Source organism: Columba livia, chromosome 1 (genome assembly GCF_036013475.1).
Source record: "Columba livia isolate bColLiv1 breed racing homer chromosome 1, bColLiv1.pat.W.v2, whole genome shotgun sequence".
Classification (NCBI taxonomy): Eukaryota; Metazoa; Chordata; class Aves; order Columbiformes; family Columbidae; genus Columba; species Columba livia.
Window position 1 is genome coordinate 195,450,621 of NC_088602.1, and position 12,998 is coordinate 195,463,618.

At 36.8% G+C, this 12,998-nt stretch overlaps 1 protein-coding gene across 3 annotated transcripts in view; it reads right to left on the reverse strand.

The window, feature by feature from the left end:
- Nucleotides 1-495: 495 nt before the first annotated feature.
- The window catches only part of CPNE8 (copine 8), a 104,703-nt gene continuing 92,200 nt past the window's right edge, over nucleotides 496-12,998 (reverse strand). For 2 of the 3 annotated variants that reach the window (XM_005498108.3, XM_065048993.1), the window contains 3 exons: nucleotides 11,524-11,581; nucleotides 7,899-7,972; nucleotides 496-2,442 (listed from right to left, as the gene is read on the reverse strand). In XM_005498108.3, the coding sequence (XP_005498165.2) occupies nucleotides 2,254-2,442; nucleotides 7,899-7,972; nucleotides 11,524-11,581 (321 nt within the window). In that variant the 3' untranslated portion in view covers nucleotides 496-2,253. Of the gene's footprint in view, nucleotides 2,443-4,884; nucleotides 4,969-7,898; nucleotides 7,973-11,523; nucleotides 11,582-12,998 lie in introns of all 3 variants that reach the window. The other variant, XR_010469613.1, reaches the window with a different exon arrangement.

Genomic DNA, 12,998 nt, shown 5'->3' on the forward strand with positions numbered 1-12,998 from the left:
GTCTCCTTTTCCCACTAGAATACTTAGTCCACTGATCACATATATTTATTTCTATTACATATGTTTGAATTTAGAATCCAATACCAAACAGAATTAAAAAACAGCAGTGCAGAATAGAATAGACTGGTACTTAGGCTGGACAGAAAACATAATTTTGATTAAGTAATACCTATCTTTAAAAGCTCCTTCGCTTGTTAAATTAGTTGTTAAATTAATTTTGAGACTGATCACTGGATTAATAAAAGGTGCTGGTTAAATGAGAGCTAATAAATTTACTCTAAACTGAATAAAAGAAGCTTGCAGTTTTGGCCTTAGAATGAAAACCTGTTAAATACATGGGCCACTGGGAACCAGTACAAATGTCAGCATAAAGATTTATCTAATCAAATGACACAATAGAAATACAATATCAATTCAGTTATTTCTCAAGTGCCAACACGGTGAGTATGAAAAATGAACGCAGAAGATGGAAGGACAACACCACCACCATTCAGCAGATTTGAACTTATTCTTTATGATGCACTTTCATCAAAATTTGTAGTTGTCAGGTATCAAATTCGATTCATGCAACATCAATCAATCCACTAAGAAATACATATTTCGGTGAGAAAATTAAAGTCCATATTTATGTAAAAACTGTTTTGAAACAAAAATAAAACAAGATTCATTTTTACAAAAAACTTTTTTTTTTTTTACTAACAGAATAATTATCTGGAAAAAGTAATTTGCCACATAAGATAGATAAAGGATGTTAAATATATTTAAAAATGGAAGATTCTGCATATACACAGGTATATACCATCAATATTGAAGATATGCTTTCTGGCAAAAAACTTCTCATGCTTAAAAAACGCACCTTAATTGTATACTGTACATTACAACATACAGTAGTAAGAAACAGAAGTAGTAAACAGGTTATATGTGAAGAAAAAAGTTACATTACAAGACAGATACAACTATGACAAAAAATTAAAATGTTCAGTTTTAACAGTATTTGAAGGCAATTCACAATCATTTCAGAAGTTTTGTGAAATTTAAGGCCATTAGTTCTAAATAAAATGTATCCAACACAAACTCACAAACCCGTGTATTTTGTAAAAACTGTACATGCAAAACCATTTTATAATTATATATGAACAGGCATATAATAAAATTTTTGGGTAGTTCCGTACACAAAATGTGCACAAAGCAACATGGTTGTGCAATTTTTAAACCAGTTAGTTAACATCATCATTCATGCACCCTGAATGGAATTGTGATTAAATGACAATATTAAACCCAAATATTAAGAGCCAGCATCCCTTTGAATGGGCAACCTAGACAAAAAAAGTTAAAATTTAAAATTAAGTTTAAAATGGTTCATTATAAAACATCTGCTGTAATTACTCCAAAAGACTTTTTTGATGCAAAATTTCCAGTGCTTTAAGGAAGGCATGATAAGGTTTAATGAGTTCAGTGAGTCAACTATAATACTCTGATAGTTCTTATTTGAGGTAATTTTCTTTAATTACTTATAGCAAGTAACTCTTCTAATTTGCTTCAGTAACTAGTTTAAAAAACTGTAAACTTAGATAAACTTAGAAATTGGAGGATGTCTGAAAAAATACACATACCACCCCCTCAAAGTTTGGAGTTAGTCATAAATCTCATGCAATTATGATATTCACATTTTAGGAGTTAAACGGTGAGATGAATGGATTACTGAGCACTGATTGAAGCAACTCAAGTATTGGAAAATACATATATATTTGTCCTTTTCTTTGTTTTTGTTTGTATTTGTCTGGACAAACATTCAAAGAGATATTGCTTCTCTTGTTATCTTGTGACAAACTATTGCAAGCTAGAAGACATGTGAGTCAATATTCCAAACTTTTATTCTTAAGAATAGTTATAAAAGTACTGAAATTTAAAAATAGTAACATGTAAACATTGATAGAGAGTAACAGCATTCCTGTACATTTATATACACACAGTATTCAGAGAAGACTATATCTTCTGAGTTGAAATCCTGACTTGTGCTTTCCCCTCAAATAAATACATCAAAAATCAGGGGTTTTTGTCAAAAAAAAAGAGACTCGGAGAGAACATCAACATTTTGCTCCTAGCATTTAAAAGCCTTCCAGTTGCTCACGCAACCATAGGAGAATTTTGGTACGTGAAGAGAATTTTTCTATAGCTCCAAAAAGCTATGAGAAGCTACTTCTGCATCCAGGGACTCCTGACTTGTGACAAATGCTCAGCACTTTGGCACCCTCATATCTGAGTCTGCAGCACGTGAATGGGGGGTGTGTAGGGTGGCGGTGCAGGTGATGGCTTTATCCCCCTGACTCTCATGTAGGACAGAAACTGCTCTGGGATCTCAGCTAGCACATCTTTAGCAAGTCTCGCCATGCTTAACACGTGGTTTCCACTTCTGTCAATGTAATCTCGGAATGGCACAAACTGCAAAAGAAAAGAGATGGTCGTGCGGGTCATTATGCAGACACAGAATACATTTTACAATACAAAAATGAGAAAGTTTTATCTAGGGAGTTAGAGTACATGAATATACTACTTTACACAGTTTATATACATATTATTCTATTCCATTCCATTCCACTCCACTCCATTCCATTCTATATTGTAGATATACACATATCTCAATTATTAAAAATCCATCTTCTAGTAGAAACAGTGCCATGCTTTCACTTGGGTAAACTTCTCATAAGCCATGGCTAGCTCAGACTGCTGATTAGATGTTTCATCAATATATCTGATTTATCTCTCAACCTCTTTTCGTACAAGAAGGTAATTCTGCCTCAGAAACCTATTCTTAGCTTACTTTTCCTGATTATGGGGCTCTCCTACCAAACTGCTTCTGCTCTGGCAATTTGTGAACAGAATTTTTGCCATCTGAAGTGAACAAAATAGAAAGGATGACTTTATATTCTTGACCATTCTGCATTATACCTAGTAGAACTATGAACCACCTGAACAATTTTTACAAAGTACTAACAAATTAATGAAGAATCTAAGCAAAAAGGATTGGATTAAAAAAGGAACTTTTAATGTGATACCCAGATCTGCAACACCTACAAAGAGTTAGTTACCCAGCTCTGGCTCGAATTTCCTAATAATTAATGAGATTATTCTGCTACTGGTATAGAAAACAAACAAACAAACAAACAACAAACCCCAACAATCTAAACTCCTTGATTTTTATTCCCAACAGACAGCATGCAGGGATCTAGTGGGTTAAGACAGCTCATGGGTTACGTCAAAGAGAAGACTGGTTTGAAATTCTGCTTCTTGCTCAGGTTTTGGAGCCTATCTCTGGGCAACAGCTGGGGGACTTTCCAAAACGGGGATTCAGTGTCCAGAGCTGCTTCTGGTACTGACATGCTACACTATGCTATGCTGGAATTCAAAGCCTAATGGTGCCTTTCCACCCCTGCTCTCAAAACAGGGAAGATTTGCTAACTGTTGTGCTCCAGGATAAAGCTAGAACTGATTAAGAAGTCAGACTCACAGATCTCTCATCTTCTGTCTGAACTGTAAAATCTGAAGACTTTTTCGCCCATTAAACCAACCAGACAGATTTTGATTTCTTGGATGCACAGCAAAAAAGGCTACAGATTAAATTCCATTTTTCTAAAAAGCACTGAAGTTTTCAAGATTTAGGGGAACAATGAATTACAGTGAGGGTTAGCCCACACTGTATTTCTGAGATCCTGAGAGTTTTCCAGAAAAAACAGAAATAAACAAAAGAGATCTACTAAATATATTAAACAAATAAAAAAAGAAACTTGGATTCCCCCAGCCCCTGCAAAAAAACAAAACAAACGAAACAAAAGATCCCCAGAACAAAGACAACATTTCAGCAGTAAAGAATTTTAACTTAATTAAATAACTTTTATGATGACTTCGGAAAGCACTTCTCACTCTAGACTTACGACACCTATCTAGGCATCAATCTCCTACTAAAAGGTGTTTAGAATTCAAGTAACAGATGAGTTTTTTGCATAACTCTCCTGAAAAGTTATTAAGCTTAACTCAAATTGCCAGAAAAAAAGGCTTCAAGCCAAGGATTTGAACTGCATTGAATTAAACTGGAACCTGTCACCAAATTAAGTGTAAACAGCTACCGCTTGGGGCATTTCCCCAGGAAGCAGGAGATCCGCAGTTTGTCAGAAGATGACGGCTCAGTCACGAAGCAGTTGAGGCCAGAAGTGATCTCTAGAGACCCTCTGGTCCAACCTTGCTGCTCCAGCAGAGCCAGCTTGCCCAGGCTGCCATGGTCAACAGGACTGCAAGAGCAGCCAGCAGGACTATGCAGTGAGAGCCGCCTTTATTCCAGATAGGAGCATCCTTTCTTTACCTCTTCATTGGGTGGTGGCCAAGAATGTATCAGGCATAAGGGCAGGAGAACAACAGGCATAAAGGAACCTGATTTTAGGGTATTAAGCCAGGGTGCAAGGTATCCGCAGTTCCATATTTAGCTGTCTTTCTGTGTTTATTCAGTAATTCTTCAGTACAAAAGACAAGCACATACTGTGACATTTACTAGTACTGAATCCTCCATCTCACAAAAAAAGCTCTAGCAGTGTTCAGAAGCCAACCCTGCACTGCCCTGTTTCAAGTGGTTGTTTCTTCTTAAATTCCATCAACTTTTCTGTAAGAATACACCTGACTGTCCCCAGAAGCATGAAGTTAGAAGAACAACAAACCAAAATGAGCATCTCTGTAGTATGCAGGTTTACACATTCAGCTGGGAAGGGATAAGCTTGGTGTTCATTTCCCCCTCGTGTGCTTACTCATTTTCTAATGCAATGCCAGTCGCACGTAAAAAGCAGATGGAGTCTGAGTTGAAGAACAAAATGTGTCCCATCTTACCCATCACCTTACCCATTAGTCTGTGGACATGGAAACTCAGACCACAGTTCTGCAGCAAAGCGAGGCTCCTTCAGCAGCCTAATTGTTGAAAGGCAACTATACAATATATTAATAGTTGGAATGAATTAGTTCTCCCTCCCTTCTCCTTACATTATATATATATATATTTATATATATCAGAGGAGCTGGTGTAACTATGGACAGATAAGTATACATACAGATATGCAAGGACAGCTGGCAATGCCAGCAGGGCCTAGAATTGCCACGTAGAAGAAGCAGGGGGGGCAGAGGAACACAACCAAAGATGGAAGAAAAACCAAAGGGAAACTGATGGAGTATAAAATACAAGCATGTGTATATATAGCCTTCTATAGTCTGAGAGTTTAATTTAAAAGGCTAATATACACAATTTTCAAGAGAAACAATAGGTAGATTAATACAAGCAAGTATTTTCCTAAAGCTTCTTACATAGAAAAAGGATAACAAAGGAGCAGAAATGAAATAAACTGAGGAAAATTGCTACACGTATAATAAAGAGTCCTTACAATACGCACGTATACTAGCGAGGAGGGAAAAACGAAGGTCATGTCTTTACCTGAATTGCAGTCAGCAGTAAATATAATAGATACGGCGACTCACTGTTAGGCTATTTTTTCCCCTACTAGTTTCATTTAAATATTTCACAATACTGACTGCTAAAATTAACAGTTAATTTCACTGGCTAATTTTAACTAATCTAATACACAAAAAAGATTAACTCCTTATATTTGAATAGTTAATTTTATAAAAGTAAGTCGTTTTAATCCTGCCAGATACAAACTAACGGTCATACCAAATGTAAAGGTTTTGACATTATCCCTTTTTATTTATTTAGCTAGCCTATGATGTATTTGTTAGTATTTGGACAGAAAAAGATCACAAAATAATACTACCTTTGGGCAATTCAATATGTCTTGGGGCAAAATTCTGATTGAAATATATTAATAGTAAATAAATGTTTTATTGCATTTCTGATGTGCAATGAATTCTAAAGAAATACAGAAGGGTATTCATTGCATATCAGTTTTATTTCTCAGCAGGAATTAGAATATTTCTGATGCACAGTATTTTCACAAATCTTGTTTATAACAATTGAAGAACTCTATGCATTTATGCCTTTTGAATGTAAAACCATTGGCTTTTGGACCTGCTGCCGTTTGGAGAAATTATGTATAATTACCTTGTGTACATTTAGATGCATTTAAACATAAGTGCAACGCATGCCAGAGATATCTGAATTAGCTTTAAAAAGATCTGACATAGCACATGGCTTTGCAGAAAAACTCATTTGGGGTCCAGAAAAGTTACAGTTCCTGCATATATAAATGAAAAGAAATATACACATTCCAAAGTTCATCAGCTGCAACATGACCTTAATTACTATTAACACATTATCACCTGCGATATGAGCTAGTTGTATAGCTCAGTTATTCAAAACATATATATTCTACTAACCAACAATAATATAAAAATCCAACCTGGCTTGGAGAGAAAGATGATAAACTAAGCAAGAGGAAAAGTAAGTGAAGACTATGAATTTTGACAAATAGGAAGAACAAAGGGAGAAGAAGAGATGGCAGATGTAAGGAAAGGTTTGAATCTAAGGATGCCTGTCAGTGTTTAAGAGGCATTTGGACAATGCCCTTAATAATATATTTAAACTTTTGGTCATCCCTGAAGTGGTCAGGGAACTGGACTAGATGATCACTGAGGGTCCCTTTCAACTGAAATTTCATAAATGCATTCAGGAAAATATGCCTTCCATAAAAGAATTAGTTTTAGACAGATATCATTCTTTCTGTGGTCATCAGGTTGATCCATTTTTTCAGTAGTTTGCTGCTCTTCAAATGTCAGCTTTAATACTTTAGCAAGCAAGGATTAGTGTGCAGAGCCAATGTCTTTCTCTTTCTTTTTTTCCACTTTCGTATCCCATGAAAATAAAAAATGCATAGCTAGTTAATTTTATTTGGTCAAAAAAAATAATGAAATGAAGTTTCTCCAGGGGAGCAGGTAATCAGAAAGCATGACAGGGGGCCTGGAGCATGGATGAAGTACATTGTTTGGACAACTGTGGAGTTCTAAATATCTGCAGCTCTGAGAGGAACGGGGATTATGGTGGGTGTGCATGTGCACGCAAAACTGCTACAGCAGCCTACCAGGGGTTGCCTAGGTTTGAATGACAACTACTGGGAGGACTGAACGACTGTACGGAGCAGGAACAGAACAGGAGGACTTTGGCAGAGAAACAGAGGCATCTGTGGAATGTAGATGAGAGTAGCACTCTTCGGGCTTGGTTCAGACATGTAAACACAGGTCACAGAATCATAGAAGAGTTTGGGTTGGAAGGTCATTTAAAGGTCAGCTAGTTCAACCCTACCCTGCAATGAGCAGCAGCATCTTCAACTAGATCAGGTTGCTCAGAGCCCCATCCTACTTGACCCAGAAAGTTTCCAGGGATGGGGCATCTACCACCTCTCTGGACAACCTGTTCCAGCTATCACCTGAGGTTCATTAAAGCACAAGACATCTGCATGGTCATGTGTGACAGACACAACATATGAACTGGGAGACACTTACGCTCTTCTGGACTGGCAAAGTCAAGAAAAGACACTGTAGGCATCTCAAATGCACTTGTTAGAGATCTAGGTATTGCCGACTTCTACAGAAGTTGTAGTTTTTCTTCATGGTATTATATTACAGTGAGATTTCAGTAGAGTGGCACCCAACTCTTACCCCATGGCTGTATAACCCTAAGACTTTATATCAGTGTGCTGCCAGCTAGGGGTCATTTCCTAATGAATGCAAATCCACTACTATGTGTTACACAAAGGCTAATAGATACCACAGAGAATTCCTGAGCTTGTTATGAACACCTCAAGATGAAGTATGTCAGTGCTAAGGTAAAATGAAAGGCAGGACTATGGAAAGAAACAAGAGTTCAAACAAAGAGGATCAGTAAAATCTAACCATTAATTTTTTTCTCTCACCTGCACAATGTCTCTTTCTGCGAACTTTCCTCTTGAAGAAATCCTCACTACATCACCATCCAGTTCTTCCATAGCTTAAAAAAGAAGAAACAAGAACAATTAATCTATGAGTTCAGCTACCCAACAAAAACAAACTCACTGAGAAAAACTTTAGTCAATTTTCACTTCAGAGCCACAAAGCCAACAATTGTTATTTAAGTAACTCTAAGATCATTTGTGCCATAAAAGACACCATGCTTTGCAGTTATTTTGCACTTTTTCATACTGGCAATTCATACTTTTTGCCTTTATTGTCATCTTCAGAATAAAAGAGACCATGATAAGGTATTCATCCTTCCAGCTCTCAAACCAGCAAGTGTATCTGTTTTGTTAAGGCTATATTTATGCTTTCATAGGTGGAGAAGAATTCATCTTTAGCAATTATTCTTACAGAAGATATCACAGGATACAGCACAAAGACATAATAACTCACATTCATACTGGAAAAGCAATGACAGGAATGCACAGGAATGAGGAGTTCTTAAAAAAAATATTCAACTTATTATTTTATCTTTCTGAACAGGATCCAGAAAAACTAAAATTGCCCAGATACCCAGAAGCCATTCTAGATAGAACGGCACACCTGCTCTCTGGTCAGTGTTGAAATGGATGGAGTTGGGATCATGGACTACTGCTCAGCCATTGGATCTGCAATCCTACAACCCTTCTTCGAGCATACTCCATGAAAATCAAAGCCCTGCATCACTGAGCTTCTCAGGGTTTTACAAAATGAGCTGAGTTCACTGAAACCAACATTTGAAAATCTAGTTCGTCCAGTATAACAACTAGAAAGCACAAACGATGCCATCAGGAGCCAAGTTCAAACCAAAGAGCATGTTTGTCCAACGAAAAAATTAGTAGGTCTGTATGGTACATTGCCAGTTGATGCTGCTGATGTAAAAAACGTCCGTGTGTTCAATCCAGGAGACTGAACAAGTATTTGAAGGACAGATCCACTGAAAATTTCCAAAATAGACATAAAGCACATTCTGCTCAGGAAATTCAAATCTAAAAACAGTATTCAGGGAAGTATCATATTTGCTTATTCTGTTCTTAACATTCTCTAGATAACAACCTATGGCCACATCAGATAAAAACAGACCCCTGATCAGACCTGTTATAGTTATCTTCACATCCTTGTGTAAAGATCTGCCAAATGTATGTGCCATCCTATCTGTTGTAGTTTTGCTCCTGTTAGCAACTAAGACCACAATAGCCACTTGCTCACTCCCCTGATCCCCCAAGTAAGATAGGGGAGAAAACAAACAGAAGGGAAAAACTCCTGGGTTGAGATAAAAACAGTTTAATAAGTCAACAAAACACTAATAATATACTAACATATATATATCTATACACAAATACATAGTGCAATCCCTCACAAAACTCCAGTCACGCCAAATCAGCCAGTCCCAGAGAGCAGAGCAGCCTGGTCCCAAACAACCGATCCCAGTGAGAGAGAACAAACAGGAAAAAGGCCAAAAGGCCAACTGCAAAATGGCAGAATGGCAAAAAGCCAAACTAACACCCAACACCCAATGGAACAGAACTCCTGAACAGAAATAACCAAACTAATGACCTAGAAGACCCAAACTAACCAGACAGACAAGCTGGCTCCAGCTTTACAGTGAGCATGACACTAATGGCAGGGAATATTTTGTTGATCAACCTGGATGTCAATTTAGATGCTGTCCCATCTGTGCCCCCCCCCCTATCAATTTTCACCTGCAGATGAATGGTTGAAGCAGTCCTTATTTTCCTTGATGACAGCCCAGATATCATTGAGTTCTTACATTCTTTTCATATTGACTCCAAAACAGAGCAAGCTACTGAAAGAAAACGTTAACACTATGCTAGGGTGCTATCACATTATTCTTATAATAAACCCAAAACAAATGACTGTGCTAGGTACTAAAGATTCTAACTGCATGAAGAAAAATGAACTTGATTTCAGTCAAACCAGCACAGTATCTGAGCTCCAGACTTTTAAGAAACCCTCTGGTAACCCCCAGGGACTGGGAGATCCAAGGGGGAGTGAAACCTGGAGAGGAGTAGCTTAGTCTCTCTACATCAGAACTGATGCTTGACTGGCATTGCGATTGTAAGACAGTGTGCCTGGAACACACACTTCTTCAGTATCCACATCAGTCATGGAGTCTGTTTTTATTCCAGAAGGAATTTCTGCGGGTGGAAAAGTAATTTCTCTGCCCTCTTGGACACTGAGGGACTCCAGATTTGGCACACACCTCACAGGTGAATTTCACAGAGGCGATATAGTCATGGAGTGTGGGTCCCTAGATGGAAACTGTATTCTGCACTATAAACAGAATCCTGCCTTAATAAAAGCAACAGCGATGGCATCTCAAGAACCTTGCAAAAACAACCTCCAGAAGTAAAATGAAGACAGAATCTACACGTTCTGACTGAGTTAAGGGGAGCCTGGGCAAACCCAAGGACTGGGCAAACAGGAAGAAAGGGAAAAGGCAAAGGAAGGGTCACAGAAAAGTGACATATGACTGAAGTTGGAATTCTCAGGGGGGAAAATGAAGCTTGCAAATTTCCCTCATATGCATTTATGAAGATATACTGTCTTTTTCATTGCTTGTGACATACAACCATGTGAAGTGCGAGCATCCACCTTGACAGTCTCTTCAAGGAGTAAGATACTCAAAATTATCACTAATATATCACTTGGCAAAAAGTGTAAGAAAGTCAACTCCCAATAAACTATTATTCTTGTGCTATTTTTTCCTCTTGTTTTCATACTCTTAGAATACTGTACAAAAATTAACATTCAAGTAATTAGTGACTATTTACATGATACAAAAGTGGTAGTACTAAGTATATTTCATGTACAAAAGAAGGCATTATGTCTAACCAGAAATACTAGAATTAAAAAGAAAGGATGTACGACTTTGAAGAATAGATATACAGGGAATGTCTGCACTTCATAGTGCAGTGATATACATGATGGCACTTAATAAATTAGCCCAAACAACAGAAGCAGCTTACTTATTGCAACAGAGAATAGTGTTCTGGAACATCACATGAAAGAACATGTAAGTAAGCCTGGTAATTTCTTTCCTGGTGTAATATTTTCTCAATGCTGCTACACAGTGAAGCTCACTCCCATTATATTGTGAAATGCAGTTTAACCTAGATCACCTCCTCAAACGTATTTATTTTTCTCAGTATTTTTTACCACAGTAAGAACAGATGATGAATATTTCCAGTCAACTGAGACTTCACAAGGCCACTAAATATCCGTGATGAAGAAATTCAACATTACTTGAGCATGCTTACTTTACCGTGGGGGCTTTTTTCCACTCATCTTCTGGAGCTCTGTAAATGCAGAGCCCCCATATGGTCCTGTGACTTGAGCAGAGAGCCTGAGGGGCTCCACAGCTCCACATGGTAGCTTGAAATCATACTCAGTTATCAATCAATCCAGCTGGAAATGTCAACAGCCCTTATTGCTTGTTCCATATGATGGCTCTTATAAAGAACAATATTTGTTTGAAAGGCCACATATTAGAATACTAAAATGTAAACAAATATTAAAAATTCTAGGAAAAAATTGAACACTTACCATCAAACTCTGCTGGTCCTACCCCCACTATAATTATTGACATAGGAAGCTTTGAAGCCTTCAAAAGAAAAAAAAGAGGTTTAATGGATAACATAACCTATACCAATAATATGTGAGATCTGAGGACTATTGGAATAAAAAAAAAATGCAGAAGTTATGTTTTAAGAAACAATTTTTTTTCCACCTGAAAAGTTGAGTTGTGTAAACTATCTGCCTAAATGGTACAAAACATCTTGGATGAAGAGAGAAAGGAAGATGATTATTTTATTTTTTTCTTTATAAAATCTTGGAATACTATGGGATAGTAATTAAACACAAACTATGTTAGGATTTAATACTAATCTGACAACTAAGATGACAAATTTATCTTGGAAGCTTCTGCAAACTGGCATTAATTGCAAATATGTACCCAGTAACAGTTTGACATGTATTTAAATGTACTTTGCTGTTTCTGCCTGGCACTATGTGACATTATTTTTTTACACAGGTCTTATGTCAGTTCTTCTCAAGAGAATAAACTACCTGAATAATATGTATCTTATATTTCTTCCACAAATGAAATTTTATTCAAGTCAGTCATCCATGCCACAAAGTAAGTCAGATATTGAACTGACTTACAGTAAGATTTTTAATTTTACGTAATCTTTTTCATTCAATGAAACAAGGCAAAGATGATATCTGGCTTCCCATGAATAAACTCTCTGTAAAACCTTTAAAATGACAAAGACAGTATAATAAATACTGGATTTTCCTGCCATGACAGTAGCACCAGATATCTGTTACTTTAAAGAAATGATCCGAAACTGCCTCTGTTGAGGAGGGTAACAACTAAAAAACCCGTCACCGAATGTCAGGGTTAACAACTGTTCCTTATTGACATATTCTGATGAACTGTGAAATTTCTACAGCAATTTTAAATGGGAGTATACACCAGCCAGAACCATAGATCTACACTTTTGGCTTCACTGAAGTCTGAAGTCAAGTGGTTTTACAACATACTGTTATATTTTTCTTTTGGAATATAAAACATGTATTTTCCCTCGTTTAGAAGACATTATAATTTTAGACATATCATCAGCATTTCCCATTTTTCATTTGTCATAATACAAATATATCTATACAAAACTAACTTTAAGTAGCTTTACAGTTAATTACTGTCAACATGCTATTTGAAACAATGAAAATATGCCATTCTATAAATCACTATTTAATGTTCTACACCACTAGACGTTATTCACTATGTGCTACACACCGGCTGCAAATTCATCACAGAGTGTTACTACATAGTCAAGCTTCCAGCTAAAATTTTGTAGCAAGCTAATAAAAAACCAAAAAACCCCTCTAATAATCACTTGTTAGTTAAAAACTAATGTGCTACTGAAGATAATAGTTAAAAGCCCTGGGCAAGCAGCTCTAGGTGGCCCTGCTCGAGCAGAAGGCTGGACAAGATGACATCCAGAGGTCCCTTCCAACAT